General features: G+C 41.8%; 3 protein-coding genes across 3 annotated transcripts in view; 1 reads left to right on the top strand and 2 right to left on the bottom strand.

The window, feature by feature from the left end:
- The window catches only part of LOC149420712 (tRNA (cytidine(32)/guanosine(34)-2'-O)-methyltransferase-like), a 149,123-nt gene that overhangs the window by 65,962 nt on the left and 67,282 nt on the right, over positions 1 to 15,879 (top strand). The window lies entirely within an intron of this gene.
- LOC149420716 (uncharacterized) lies at positions 494 to 1,963 on the bottom strand. Its single transcript, XM_089635988.1, has one exon. The coding sequence runs from the start codon at positions 1,961 to 1,963 to the stop codon at positions 494 to 496; it is 1,470 nt and encodes a 489-aa protein (XP_089492114.1).
- Positions 1,980 to 3,900, bottom strand: LOC149420717 (uncharacterized). Its single transcript, XM_089635990.1, has 2 exons — positions 3,186 to 3,900; positions 1,980 to 3,097 (listed from the first exon to the last, which is right to left on the bottom strand). The coding sequence occupies exons 1-2, from the start codon at positions 3,898 to 3,900 to the stop codon at positions 1,980 to 1,982; spliced, it is 1,833 nt and encodes a 610-aa protein (XP_089492116.1).

Genomic DNA, 15,879 nt, shown 5'->3' on the forward strand with positions numbered 1-15,879 from the left:
GTACTTGTGTCTCTAACTTTTTATATCCATCTAGAGTTTCTGTTAATTGTATATTTTCTGATGTCACTGTTTATAATCTACTGTATATGGTATATTTTATACCGTTGATATTAAAATAAATAAATAAATAAATAAATAAAGTGTGTGACACACAAGACTATAAATGGGGCCGGTGATCCCAATCCGTGGGGGCAGAAGGCGTCGTCCTTCAGTGGCGTCGGGGGGTAGAGCGGGGCGTCTCTGTAGCCGTTGTAGCTGGTCCGATGCTGACTGTCGTCCTTGTCGTAGAGTCCGGGTCTGGTCGTAGAGGCAGAGAGGTCCGGGGTCACGACTCTCATAACCGTGCCTGAATTAAATGCTATTATGATATCCACCAGCTCTCCCAATATACTTCTCTGCCCGTGTCCCCTAGCCAAGCTCCGAAGTTTCATTTATTGTTTTTATATAACATTTTCATTTTTACATTATTTCATACATAGAGGTTCAGTTACAGTTACAGTTTAATTTTATAGAGAGATAGGTGGGTGAGCGGTCGGGAGTTTACTGTGTATTCCGCTTCGGCCAGCGCCGTTAGGAGGGTCTCCTCTCTTGGCGCTCTCGCCTTGAGCGTAGCTGAGAGCGCCCGCTTAACAGAGCGTACGAGCCGCTCCCAAGCTCCCCCCATGTGGGGACTGCGGGGCGGGATGAAGCTCCACTCCATCCCTTGCATGGTCGCGTAATTTTGGACCCTTGGGTCTCGACAGATGTCTTCCACGGCGTCCCTTAGTTCCTTGTCTGCGCCGTGGAAGTTGGTTCCGCTGTCGGACATCAGGGTCGCTGGCTGACCTCGCCTTGCCGACATCCTTTGTATTGCCATTATGGCAGAGTCGGCACTCAGTGTGGTGGCCAACTCAAGATGCACCGCCCTCGTCGATAGGCACGTGAAGAGGGCGACGTATCGTTTCTCCTTCCGGCACCCGATGGTTACTTCCAGGGGCCCGAAGTAGTCCATCCCACAGTTGGTGAAGGGCCGCACATGCCGTGCAAGCCGTGATGCTGGTAGGGGTGCCATCATAGGGGGAGACGGCTTGCCCCGCCGCATTTTACAAGCGGGGCACATGTGTTTAATGTGGCGGAGAACTGAGCGCAGCTTTAGGATTTGGAAGCTGGTGCGCAGTTCGGCCATCGTGGTCTCCACACTCGCATGATCGGCTCGGGTGTGATATTGGTGCACAAGCAGCCGGGTGTAGCTGTCACCACCGTCCAGGATGATGGGTGACTCGGGTACTCCCTTCACTCCTTTGATTCTCGAGCCCATTCTGAGCACCCCGTTGTGGAGGTGGGGTGCGAGGGAGACGAGGCGACTGCTGCTGGACACGGCCTGCCCCGAGTGGAGCTGACGTAGTTCTGCTCCAAAGGCTGCTCCCTGGGAGTGCTTTATCCACCGCCATTCTGCGGTCCGGAGCTCCTGCAGGACTAAGGGGCCCTCGGCTGGCCTAACGGGTCCCTGGCGGCATCGCCGAATGAACAGCATCCATGCTGTGGCCCGGATCAATCGGTTCCAGGACGAGAACCGCAGGATGGAGGGCAGCCCGTCCTCCACGGCGAGAGTAAGGCCCACGAAATTTGGCCGCCTTTCCAAACTCTCGTCATCCGGCTGCTGGCTCTGCCGTTCCTGGGGCCATTGGTTACTCGGCGCCGTCAGGAAGGAAGGGCCGGTGAACCACCTTCCATTCTGGGTGAGGTCCGGTTCCTCCAGGTCCCGGGTTCCGATGTCGGCTGGGTTCAGTTTTGTTGGGACCCAGCGCCAGCTGGCGATGTCGCACAGCTCGTCTATCTCCCCCAACCTGTTGGCCACAAAGGTTGAGTAGCGGGGGTCCGTACGGAGCCAGCACAGCACCGTGGTGGAGTCCGTCCAGTATGCGGTAGAGGTGATAGGGGCCTGGCATTCCTTTCGAAGGGTGTCAGCCAGGCGGGCAGCCATGAGCGCAGCCTGCAGCTCAAGGCGGGGAATGGAGAGCGGTTTCAGCGGTGCCACCTTGCACTTGCTTGACAAAAATGTGGCGGTGCTGCTTCCCTCTCCCGTAGTCTCCACTAGGTAGGCCACGGTACAGCAGTAGAGCGAAGGAGTTTGCCTTGCTCAGCAGGCAACGCCGCGGTACGCGGATGCTAAGGCCTTGTAGCATTCTGATCCACTCAGCCCACCTTGCTGCGTGCGCCTCGTGGATGCGCTCATCCCAGCCGACGCTGGACCTCCAGACATCCTGCAGGAGAATCTTTGACCGCACGGTGAGGCAGGCCACGAAGCCCACGGGGTCAAATACTCTCATGACCGTGCTCAGCAGCTGCCTTTTGGTCGGGTGCCGGATGAGCTCGGCCTTCTCCGTCTCCTTGAACTCGTACATGAATGTGTCGTTGACGGGATCCCACGACAGGCCGAGCACCTTCTCGGTTTCACAAGCGCCGCTGCTGATGGCTATGGCCGCCTTGGCCCTCTTCTCTGCCGGCACGCTTTGGATTGCGGCGGGTGCGTTGGAGGCCCAGCTTGCCAGGTGGAAGCCTCCCCGGGATAGGAGGGTGCTGACGCCTCGTACCAGCGCTGCAGCCTCGCTCACGGAATCGGCGGCGTCCAGATAGTCGTCCATGTAGAACTTTTCCCGCACTGCGGCGGCGGCGGGGAATTCCGCGGCGCCTTGGTCGGCGACCCTATTGCGGACATACTGCGCGCTGCTGGGATAGCAAGTGGCCCCAAACATCATTGAGGACAGCTTGTACGTAGTCGCTGCCTCTAGTGGACTGGCTCGCCATAGGAAGTATTGCGCCATTTGGTCCTCCGCTTTTATTTTGATGCGGAGGAACATCTCTTCTATGTCGGCGGCTATGGCGATCTTGCCCTCCCGGAACCTCAACAGGTTGCCCAACAGAGATGACAGAAGGTCGGGCCCGGTTAACAGCCGGTCGTTCAAGGAGGTTCCCCGGCAGCGGCTGGCGGCGTAAAAAACCACTCGCAATTTCCCGGGGCTGTTCGGGTTGGTGACCGCGAAGTGAGGCAGGTACCACTTCCGTCGCGACGGTATGCTCGCCTCGGCGTCGGGTACCTTTACTGCGTACCCGCGCTCTATCAGATGTGAAATCTTGGCCGCGTACGTTGCCGCCAGTTTGGGGTCTCTTATCAAGCGCTTCTCGAGGGCATTGAGGCGGTTTACGGCGCACTGCCGGTTGTCGGGCAGCCACACGTCGTCCTCCCTCCACAGCAGCCCGGTCACCCGAGTCCAGCGGGCGCGTCGTTTGTTCCATGAGGCGCTCGGCGCGGCGTATGTCGGCGGACACCCGGCTCACTGCGGTCACGCCCAGCAAGTCAACGGAAAAGTGCCTTCGTATGAGCTCGCCGATTTCGCCCATTTCAGCCGTCTCGCCGATCATTTTTAGCGTGGTACCGCTATCTACGTCACGCCGGGTGCCCCCATGTTGAATCCAGCCGAGCGCCGTCCGTGACGTCATGCGGCCGCCATCTTCTTCTTGGACCTCCCGTGACACGATTAAATGAACATTGTCTTGGCCGATTAATAGCCGTGGTTTCACTTGCCAGCGGCCGGCCACTGTTTGCCGCGGGAGGTCTAGATCGGACACCGTGTGGGCCACCATCGTGTATTCACTACCGTCACCGCGCACTGACAACTTGACCCGCTGCGACTTGGCATCCGACGAGCACATGCCGTTGGCGCCGTGGATGCGCAGGCCGCAGATCGGTCCCGCGGCCCCGACAATGTCTGCCACTTCGGCGTCGACGAGGGTCACCGTCGAGCCCTCGTAGAGCAGCGCGTGCACGGTCACTTGACCCCCGGGGCCGCACAATGTCACAGGTAAAACTTTTAACAGCACCTTTCCCGCTTGGTCCCAGGTGTTTGTCACGGTTTGCATCTCGGGGCCGCGAGCGTAAGCGGCGTCGTGCAGCAGGCGATGGTGGGGAACCCGGCACGTTCCCACCCCACAGTTGACACGGTATTTACATTTTTCGTTTGGTGCACACCGTCCAAGCACTTAAAGTATATCCGGGCACCCTTCACTAACTCCTATCGCGCACTCACTGTTTCACTGGCGAATTTGGGGCACCGGAATAGCGTATGCGTAGCGTCTTTGCACAGTGTGCACTTCACTTCACTGCGGGGTTCCGGCCGCTCTTCGGTAACGAAGACACTGTCGCGGTGTGGGCGGGCGGCCCGCGGATGCTCGGCCATGCTCGGACGCGCTGCTCGGCCGCTATCGGTGAGGCCCGACCGCGGCACCGCGTTGGTCAGCCGCTTCAGGAACCCGGCGAGCTGCACCACGGTGGCGGCCTGGGCCTGGTCGGCCACCCTGTCCAATCATGAGAGGCGGAGGGCGAGAGGCATCTTCGAGGCGATCTCGCTGAGTAGGGCGGGGTAGGAGAGGTAGTCGCTCCTCAGGTTTCCCAGCGAAGCGACCACGTTCTGTACAGCCCCGGAAAACTCTACCAGAGCTTCGGTAGACGCATCCTCCGGCAGCCGAGTCAGCCGCCTTATTCTGTCAAACATGACAGTGGCGATAGAGTGCGCGCCCCCAAAGCGGTGCTCCAGGACATCCATAATTTCCGGCACCTGCGCCGGGTCCAGGAGGAGAGGGCTGATGGCTTCTCGTGCCTTTCCCTTCAGGGCACGCTTCAGCCGCATCAGATTCTCGGCCGCCGTCATCCCTTTTTCGGGAGGCGTGCTGCGACTTGCGGGCGCGGCGTGGTCCCCGGCGTCCGGTCCCTCTGGCGAGTGTGTCTCGGTGGCGAGTTCGGTGGGGCGGCGTCGGGACAGGTCCCCGGTGGCATGGTCCCCGGTGGAATGGTCCCGGGCGTTGGCAGCGAGGCCGGTGGGGCGGCGTTCGGACAAGCCATCCTCAGCGTTGTCCCGGCGTCGGGTCGCGCCGGGTGCCCCCATGCGTGATCCAACCGAGGGCTGTCCGGGACGTCATTTTTTTTTTTTTTTTTTTTTTTTTTTTTTTTTTATTGAAACATATAAACAAGGTTACAATTTTTTTAACAATATAAACAAAAATATATCAATCACTCTCCTAATAAAGCAGCTGCTTGTGTTTAGGAGAGGACAACAAAAATATTTTTACATTTGTTTAAATTAAACAAAAAATATTAGTAATAAAACAAAAAATAACACAAAAAATAACAATAAAAGTAATAAAAATATAGGTTAGTTAATAAATGATTCAAAGAATTTAAAAGGCAAAAACATATTTCTAAACAATAAGTAAAGTTATGAGGTGGTACAAGAGTATTTTAATTTAATTTTTTTTTATATTTTTCGTAGTTTTCTTCCGATCGTATATCAAGGGGTAATTTATTAAATAATTTTACACCCTTGAATATATAGTGATGTTGTGCTGTTGTGGTTCGTGCTAGTGGCACGGTTAGTCCTCCAACAGATATTATTCTTTTGCTAATATTCAATTGTGGTAAATTATTTTTACTAAAGAAATCTTTATGTATTTGTAGAAGTGCAATTTTGTCATAAATTTTTGTAAGTGGGGGAACCGGGAAATCTTGAAAAACATTTATAGTTGGGTAGTAATATGGCTTTTTTAAGATGATTTTTATTAGTATTTTTTGAATAGTTTCCAGTGGGAGTAGGGATGATTTATATGCACCCCCCCAAGCCACGATTCCATATTGTAGGACAGAGTGCGCCAATGCATAATAAATATCTTTTAGTATTTTTAATGATACAATATTTCTTAGTCTAAAAAATATATAGATTAGTTTTCTCATTCTGTCTACTGTGGAATTTATTTGACTTTTCCATTTAATGTTATTATCAATAATTATTCCAAGATATTTTATTTCTTTTTTACTACTAATGTTTATACAGTTTGATTTACAGGGTGCGAATTTAAGGAGGCAATTTCTTTCGTGAATTTTTATGTTTAGATTTACATTTGAGTTATTCCCTGTTAGGCTATAAGGTATAAAATGGGTTTTTTCGACATTCAGTGTCAATAAATTTTCGTCAAACCATAGTTTAACGATATTTATTGCATTATTAGCTGATACTACGACCTCATTCCATGAATTTCCTTCAATAGTTATAACTGTATCATCTGCGTAAGATATGATGTTTCCAATGATTGGGAGTTGAAAAAGTTCATTAACATATATTATAAAAAGTAAAGGTCCCAAAACAGTTCCTTGTGGAATTCCAAAATCTATATTTTCTATTTCACTTAATTCGTTGTTTACTTTAACCTGTTGAGTTCTTTGATAGAGATAACTTTTTAACCATGTTTTAGCTTTGCCAGTAATTCCTATATTATTTACTTTATTAATTAATTTTGAATGTGAGACACTATCAAAAGCTTTACTGAGGTCAATGAATATACTTAAGCATTTTTTGCCTCTATCTAATGTTTTGTAAATAATCTTAGTTAATTCTGCAATTGCGTCTTGTGTGCTAAGTTTATCTCTAAAACCATATTGACTAGGGTTAATACTTTTTTGGTTATCTGTATAATCAGTAATTTGTTTTTTTATTACTTTTTCGTGTATTTTTGCAATGTTGGATAATAAGGATATTGGGCGGTAATTGTTTACTTCTTTTGGATCTCCGGATTTATATACTGGGATTATAATGGCTTTTTTGTAGTTAGACGGGAATATTCCGTATTTAGTACTTACATTAATTATATGCGTAATCGGTTTGGTTAGAAAATTGCAGTATTTTTTCAAGATTTCTGTAGTTATACCGTCGTATCCTGGCGCACTACCATTTTTAAGTGATTGTATTATGTTTTCAATATTTTTTTCTGAAGTCGGTTTAAAATTTGAAAGATTGCTATTTGTTATTTTATCTTCATGTATGTCATCAGGTTGATAATTTTGGTCAATTTTATATGCAAGTTTTTGACCGACGGTAGCGAAAAATTTGTTGAAAATATTTGCGCACATTTTTGGTTCACGGATAGCATTTATGTTAGTTCCATTATTGTTTATGACATTTATTGTAGACTTATTTTTATTATTTTTATTCATTATTTCATTTATAGTGTTCCATGTTTTTTTAGGGTTTTCTTTTGTGAGGATTATTTTCTCCCTGTAATATTTTTCTTTTGTGTCTTTGATAATTTTAATGAGTTTGTTCCGGAATATTTTGTATTCGTTTTTTACTTGGCTACTGGTAGGGTTTTTTTTTGTGTGTATGAAAAGTTTTTCTTTTTTCCGGATAGATATGAGTAATCCTTGCGTAATCCATGGTTTGATTTGCCTTAATTTAGAACTTGGTTGATTATTTATAAAGGTTGTACAGTCTGCGATATGAGCATTTAAAGTTTCTTCAAAGAAGTTTGCGCACATGTCTGGGTTTTGGCAATTTAGTATTGAGGACCAAGATTCGTTACTTAATTTATTGTTTAATTTTACATTGTTCAATTTGGAAATTATGTTAATATTTTTTCTAGAGTCATTTAATCCTAAGTTTTTATTGAAATCATAAATAAAAATATTTGTATGGTGATCTGTTATATCATTTTTCCATATAATAGATTTAATTTTTTCTGTGTGTTTAATATTGCTCCATATGTGGTCCAGGCATGATGGCGATTGGTTTGCAAATTCTCTTGTGAAATTATTTACACATGATATAAAGTTCATTTCATTCATAGCATTTATATAATCTAATTTATTTTTACAGTGGTTATTAGGACCAATATTAATATTTAAATCACCTATTACGATACAATTTAGATGGTTTTTGTTACATAGTATTTTTTTTAATTCTTCTATAAATAAAGGTACATCAGAACTGTGTGTTCGATATATTGCGATTATATTGAATGGCATATTATTTAAAACAAAATTTAATGACAAACAGTTTGCTTTGCATATGTATATTTCGGTAATATTGATATCAGTAAATTTTTCTTTAGCGTATACTACAATTCCACTATTTTTATTAATCTGATAATTTGTATTGTAATTTTTGTAGTTTGGGATGATTGGTATATTTATGTTTGCATGTATGTGCGCCTCGGATAGTATTATGAAATCTGGCTGTGAACATAATGTATTTAGGGATACCAAAAGTTCATCCATGTTTTTATTTATACTTCTAATGTTTAGGTGCAAGATTGTTAGTCTATTTATTATATTGTCATAGATCTTATTGCATTCACTGGCTGCTTCACATACGTATTCTTCTATATTTAGATTTTTATCAATTTCGCTTAAGTTAAAATTTTCCATTGTATTTATTTAGGTGTGATAAAATATGTATATAAAATTCTACGAGTAAATGAATAAGTAATAATGCTCATAATTAGTGTAACACTATTCTTGCTCGATTTCAGTTCATATCTAAAATTGTAGGTTTTGATTTTTTCTATAAGATTTATTTTATGTTTAGATAATACTCGGAGACATAGTGAGTGTTTGTTTAATTGACAGCAATAATTAATTTGATTCGTTCTTCTTTTTATAATAATTACAATAAAAAAAAGCGTTTGTAAGAATATATCAATAGTACAAGTGAACATATAGTGTAGAGATTTATTGCATATAGAATATTGGCAGCATGATATATGGATTAGTAATGTATATAATAATAATTTTGACAAATTAATATATCTATAATTAGACTTTAGTATTCTGTAATTTACTAGCATTCGATAAATGCAGTTGTGGATTGTTATTGTATTTTCTATTTTCTGGTAGGAATATACAAATGTAGAACGTAGATGTAATGAATTGTAAAAATAAACATAAAAGTGTAGTAAGTAGAGATGTGTTATCATGAAGAAAATATTTAGGTTTTTTATCTTATATATAGAGAATGATTTAAATTTTTTGGTTTTAAATACATATATCCTGACTTTAAAGTATGTAGAATGATGAAAGATTTGTCGGTTTTTTAATGTATAGACTATATTATTATTATTTTTTATAGCTTGTGGATATTCAAAAGTACATGCGTATTTGTAAGACATTGAGAATAGATATGAAATATTTTTATAGACATCTTTAAAATTTATAACAATATTCCAGTTTTTGTTCCGTGAGAGCAAGTATTTTTTTGTAATATTGACAGTTCGTTTGATTATGGACATTTTTTTTTTAATTGTTAGTATCATTTTTGAATATTTCTTAGAATTTTCAGTTTTAATAGTAAGTATACTTGTTTTATATACTGGAGATTGATAGGGAACATCATGTTTTTTTAAAGAATATGTCATAGCATTATTAATTTTGTTAGTTTTTAAAATTTTGAAAGTGCAGGTACATGCATAATATATTGACAATAAACATGAGTTACTATGAAAAATATACCTTGAATCCAAATTAGTATTCAATTTTCTGTTGTGCGAATGCCAGCATTTTTTTATAATATAAACAGTTGGTTTTATCATTCGCATTATGATTGGTAGGAAATGACAGTTGAAATCTCTCATTTTGAAAAGTGCAGTTTACACACCTCGGTTGATTTGTTGAGGCACATTCTTTGAACAAGTGAGCAGCTCCACAGTGCGAGCAGGAAGGCGAATTGTTTTTCTCTTTCTGGTTGCAGTTTCTTGATGTATGTCCGTAACGTAGACAGAAGTAGCATTGTATTACTGGGCAGGCGTCGCCAACCGTAACTCGCTGGTAGCCAATGTTTATTTTTTCTTTATTTAATAGAATCTTCCTGGTTGTGCTGTCTACTTCTACTATGTAGTTAGCGGTGTCATTGTATTTGTTTTTAATTATTGCTTTTATGTTAAAAATAGAATTTTTTTCTGTTTCTTGCGTTACAATTTTGATATCCTCATTTTTGTTCAAGATATCGTCAGTAAAATCTTCTTTGATAAAGTCGTTGAAAATTCCCTTGAATATCATTGTTGGTTTTTTCTTTGTTAATTCTTTGCAGTCAATATCATGTAGATCTTTAGTAATTAAAGTTTGTAGTTTTTTAGCGTCTTCTTTATTAACACAATCGATTACAATTCGATTTTGGGAGATTTTTTTAATGCCTTCAATGCATATTCCTAATTGGCTGGTTTTAAAGTGCCTTTGAATTTTATTTTGTATTTCTGTTGATGTATCTTTATTTTTTGGAGTAATTAAGATACTGTACTTGTTTTTTATATTTTTTTGTTTTTTTATATCAGCAGGTTGATTATTCTCCAGAAAGCCCATTTTGGTAGCAACAAGGCTTATATTCCCTAGCAGTTCTGTGAGTTTTGGTGACAATTTCCCCATTTGTTCTTTTGTAAACTTATTGCTTGGGTCCATTATAGTATTTTGTAAGGAATTTATAATTTGGTTTGCCGCAGAGATGAAAGAAAAGGTGTCACTGGTGTCCATGGTACTGCTTCGAAATGTAGAGCGGTAAAAGGTTTAGCGGCCCTGCGTGGACGATGTTGGTCGGCGGTCGAACGTCGTAGCACGTACACACACACACACACAAACTGAGTTCAACACTGGCCTATTACCGAGTAAATCGCTGTTTATCAAATGTTTTGAGAGCAAACTTTTTTTTCAAAAATTCGGATTTAGGTTATTACAGATGTACTAGTACAGCTTGACACTTCTTTACTACACTGCTACTGCAATTCCGTATATATTAGTGCACTATTTTTTGTCAATTACGTTTAGAATATTTACTTGTTTGATTTTAAACAGGAACGAAATTCACAGCGTGTTTCTGTACAGCGGTATTATTGTTGTACGGTTTGTTGTACATTTGGCCGCTCTCTTCCTTCCGCACCTCCCGCGACACGATAAGCGGCGCGTTGTCTTGGCCGATCAGCAGCCTCGGATTTACTGATCGACGGCCGGCCATTGTTTGCCGCGGGAGGTCTAGGTCTGTTACGGTGTGGGCCGTCACCGTGAACGCGTCTCCGTCGCCGCGCACCGACAGTCTCACCCGCCGGGACGTAGCATCGGTCGAGAACATCCCATTAGCGCCCCGAATTCGCAGGCCGCGTACCGGACCCGCGGCTCCGACGATGTCTGCTACATCTGCCTCGACTAGGGTTATTGCAGAGCCCTCGTCAAGCAGCGCGTGCACGGTCGCTTGACCCCCGGGGCCGCACAATGTCACGGGAATCACTTTTAGTATCACGTCTCCCCCACTTGTCCACGTGTTCGTGACCGTGTGCGTCTCGGGGTCACGAGTGTATGCGTCATCGTGCAGCAAGCGATGATGCGGGGCCCGGCACGTGCCCACTCCGCAGTTGGTCCGGTACTCGCACCGTTTTGTCTGGTGCACACCGTCCAGACACTTAAAGCACAATCGTGCACTTTTCACAAGCTCCCAGGGGCAGAAGAAAAGTCGAGTAGAGGCAGAAGTCGGAGCGAGGTAGAAGGCAGAGCAGAGAGAGTTGTAGAGCTGGTGGAGGTTGCTGGCTATCTGCCTTTTTGACTTTGACTTTGACTTTGACTTAATTTATTTTCCAGAGTACCTAAACCTAAGTTTACTTGCTCTAACGTAATTATAAAAGGATTTTCTAATGATGCTATACTTGATTATTAATTTATTTGGAGTATTTTACTAGAAAACTTAAAAACTATACTGCGGCTGTATGCAGGAATATTCTATACGATCTTTTAATATTAATTTCTACGTAAGATTGATTTTGGCTTTATGTATTTATGGTGTTTATTGTGGGATTTGAGTGACTATCTAGGCCAGCGTAAAACCTAGTAGCTTGTGCAAAAATAAAATCTTTAATCAACGGGACGTTGGAGTCATTGTGGAGAGTAGAGATTCTACTCCAGTTGGGTGCATTTAAGGCGAGTCTAATGCATTTATTTTGAAAGATTTGAAGTTTATTGATATGAACGTTTGCTGCATGACCCCAGATTGGGCAAGCGTAAGAGAAACATGATCTGATGGTTGACTTGTAAAGCAATAATTTGTTGTCTGCTGATAGACGACTATTTCTACACATCATGGGATAGAGGGCTGATAGATAACGATTTGCAGCTTTTGTTTTTTCTTCTATGTGTTTTTTCCAAGTGAGTTTATAATCTAGAGTTACACCGAGGTATTTTAATGATGATTCCCATGGTACGTTTTCCCCAAACAGTTTAAAGAAACGGGGCCTTTTAGGCCGTGATTTGTGAAACACGGTCGCGACACTTTTGGTCGGATTAATTGAAATTCTCCACTTTTTACACCACTTTTCAGTTAGAGCGGCTTGTTTCTGAACGCGGCTTGTAGCAGTGGCCACGACAGTTGAGCTTGATATTATGTTGGTGTCATCAGCGAATTGAGTAATAATGATGTTATGATCTATTGGCTTTGGAATGTCGCATGAATAAATGTTATATAATGACGGCGAGAGTTGACTGCCTTGCGGGACCCCAGCTGATAGGGGGCGCGTAGTGGAGAATATGTTATTTATTTTTACTTTGAATGAGCGATTTCTCAGGAAACTATTTATAAGTTGAATTATTCTAAGTGGGTACCCTAGTTGGTACATTTTATATATTAGGCCATTGTGCCAGACTTTGTCGAACGCTTTACTGACGTCTAGAGATAGTATAACTGTTTTATTTTTAGTGTTAAAGCCCTCCGTGATGTGTTCCACGACACGGAGGAGTTGATGAGAGTGTAACGGTGAAGTTGGGGCGCCAAATGTAACAAATTGTCTATGCTCAAACAATGAAAAGTTCTTTGCAATACAATGACATTTGAAAATGCAAACAACATAATTATTATAGGTTATGTATGAGAATACATGAACATAACATTGAATAACATTAATATTAAAGGTTATAATGTTAGAAATTAGATATTCTCGAGCAAGAAAAACAATAGTAGACAATAGAATATGTAAATGTAAGTATGTCTTTGCCGTGCCGGTGAAAGAGGATAATATCTTTTAATGTTTAATTGGATTACAATTGGTCTCAATCTTATGTTGGACCAGATGCGTTAGGCCTAAACCTTTTTCTTCAAACGAAATACTACGAAATTTATCAATAATATGAATTAATCTAGAATTTTCTTTTGACGATAACTTAGAAGCAGGCGTTATAGAACGTACATCACCTATTTCACTATAAACTACTGTATTAGACAAAGTATCGGAATTAATTGATGTAAACAATTCTGGAGCAATTTTGAATTGTTTCCAGAAATTAAAAAAAAACAACTTCGGCGTTAACAATGGCCCCACGTTGGGCGCCATTGTTAACGCCGAAGTTAACATTTGGCGTGAATTTATCTTGAGCGCCACCTGTTTTTTTGTTTGAGTAAGGGAAACAGGAAACCATTGATGGAATTTCAGGGTTTAAGTGGACAACGAGTGCTGGCATTCATAGGTTAGGTTATTGTAATAAGAAGATAAATTTATGAGTGTAAATTAGATAGATATAATTTAAAGATATTGTTACCGGTCATATTTTATATTAATGCCATCCAGAACTTTGCAGATTTTCTGCGCGCCAATACTCGGTCCTCGAGTAATGTTCGGGATGGGCAGAGCATGAAACTGTCGCCAAGGCATGGGCACACAAAGGATTACAGGTTCTACTAATTGTAGTGAAATGAAAGATGATAGTTTTGTTTTTGCACATTATAAATCATGGAGAATATATTTAAGTTAACATGTTACATATAATGAGTCGACACTTACCCCCAGGGATCAAAAATTGGTTTTTAATTCTATCTAAACTGACTAACCACTGAATAACGGGAAGTGAGCGGGGAGCTTCTATCCGGCCGGCGGTGGTCTGTCCCAGACGGATCCAGCTGGCACCATCAGGGCTTTGGTCCGAGAGTAACGTGTCCAGGAGACGGGTCCAGCGTCTCCGACAAGGTGACTGATAAGCGATTCTGGAGCGTAACGGGTCTAGCGTTTATGGAGCGGATCCATCAATTGAGGAGCTGATCGGCAGATTACTTGAGCGGGTGCCGTCCGGGCGTGTGATTTTATTATCCGTTTCTCGTTTAGAAAAATACGGCTTGTATAGCGCCACTTGAGGTAAATGCTTCAATTCGCGGAATCCGCGGAATACCGATTTGCGAGGGATCGCGTATATAATCTTCAGTAGAACATTTGTGATTTTCACGAGCACACACACGGTGAACCATTATACGGACGTTTATTTAAAAGAACCTGCACCGACTTGGTTTTTGTAAAAAAAACCGAATAACCCGCATCAGGAACACTGATGTACACATTTTTAATACGATCGCCCATCCAGGGTACAAATGAATTATAATCTAATTGACTGTGCGATCATTACACGGCCGCCCCGCTCGTGTAACAATTCCAGAGTACCAAAGAAAAGGAGACGGAAACAAACAATAGACTCCCCGGCGGTCTATGTGTTGCCAGACCGTGCTCTCTATAATTTTAATCGAAATTAATGCTAACAATGGTACTTGTTCTGAAGAGGTGTTTTAAATAATTACTTTTAAATAAGACTTAACACCGCTTCATAACATTACCCCCCGCGCCACACAAATGTTTGTCCCCAAACATTAATACAACCCTAAAAAAAACTACAACTGCAATAACTAAGCTTGAAAAGATCCTCTGGGTTTCTAAAAAAAAACAATCAACAATTATACATGAGCATCATAATTTGTAAGATAAGTAAGGAATAAGACAAAATCTACGATTTGGATAGCAAAACTTATGATGAATGGGTGTGCCGCAGCTCCAATCGCACCCATCGAGCGTGCAGCCGGATGGTTGAGCCTGCGATTCAGCCATTCTAGAACTTAAAGATAACTTAAGATTAATGTAACTTAATTACAAATTTTAGAAGATATTACGTGAACGGAGTCTGCAAGCACCCACAGTATCGGAATACCGGGTGATGATAAATTGACGATTGTCGAAGACTGCCGTTAGCGTTACATCTGTTACGGAAAATATTCTTAAATAAAATTGTAGGTAAACCTGTAGGTATATAAAAAAAATATTATTGTTCTTCTCAACACATCTAAACAACTTAAGCGTTAAAGCTTCACTGGCCCTTTAATAGGGTGATAAGCCACTCAGGCAACACTTTTTTAGGGAGGTAAACCAACCCTCACTTTTCACTGAGTCTACTTCTCCGTTGGAGATAAAACACACTTCGAAGAAATTCTATCTACTCTACCTGACCTGGTTATTGGGTAAGTTTTTCGAAGAGAATTTATACAATAAGACAAAATAATCATCCTTGGAAAGCATTATTTCGTAATAGTAGAAAAAACTTTTAACCTTTACACGCACGCAGGTGTGTAAGGTGGTTTAATCGAGTGGAACTGTCAACAACCAATCTTATAGATGTGGTGCAATTAGTAGTAGTATACATCCATTGTTGTAAATGGCGTCATTGGTCGAAAATTGTATACATCCATTGTTGTAAATGGTGCAATTGGTAGAAAATTGTATACATCCATTGTTGTAAATGGTGCAATTGGTAGAAAATTGTATTATTGTACTAATTTATAGATAAAACCTACTTTTACTTAATATAACTAAAGTTATAGAAGGAATTTAAGGAAAAGACATATGCTGAACCAGCTCTTATAATTGTATCATTAATTACTATGAAATTATTAAACAAAATATCAAGAGTACTAACATAAGTATACCATTTCCAAACATGACAAGATAATTATAATAAAGTAAACAAAAATATATTTGGTAAAATGCAATTCTTAATAATAAAATTTTTAAAAAAAACTGCTTAGAAAACAAAGATGTACTGGACCGGTACATCTTCACTTTCTAAGTAACGGGCGAACGTATACAATATGCACATAAGTATATATTAAGAAACCTAGAATATACGGGGATAGTGGGAAAGTATCACCGTGCATTCCAAGATTTGGGCAGTTTATATATCCCATGCTACCTAACTTTCACTTGTTTAGTCAAAGCCATATTTCACGTCGTTTTTTTTTTTTT

This window comes from Hesperophylax consimilis, chromosome 10 (genome assembly GCF_061612785.1).
Source record: "Hesperophylax consimilis isolate HC1 chromosome 10, BYU_Hcon_1.0, whole genome shotgun sequence".
NCBI lineage: Eukaryota > Metazoa > Arthropoda > Insecta > Trichoptera > Limnephilidae > Hesperophylax > Hesperophylax consimilis.

Excerpts from the sequence above, each read along its gene's own strand:
- LOC149420717 (XM_089635990.1), bottom strand. The coding sequence starts at position 3,900 with ATGCAAACCGTGACAAACACCTGGGACCAAGCGGGAAAGGTGCTGTTA. Across the intron at positions 3,098-3,185 it reads CCGACAACCGGCAGTGCGCC|AGCGCGGGTACGCAGTAAAG; the intron begins GTAAACCGCCTC and ends CACATCTGATAG.
- LOC149420716 (XM_089635988.1), bottom strand. The coding sequence starts at position 1,963 with ATGGCTGCCCGCCTGGCTGACACCCTTCGAAAGGAATGCCAGGCCCCT.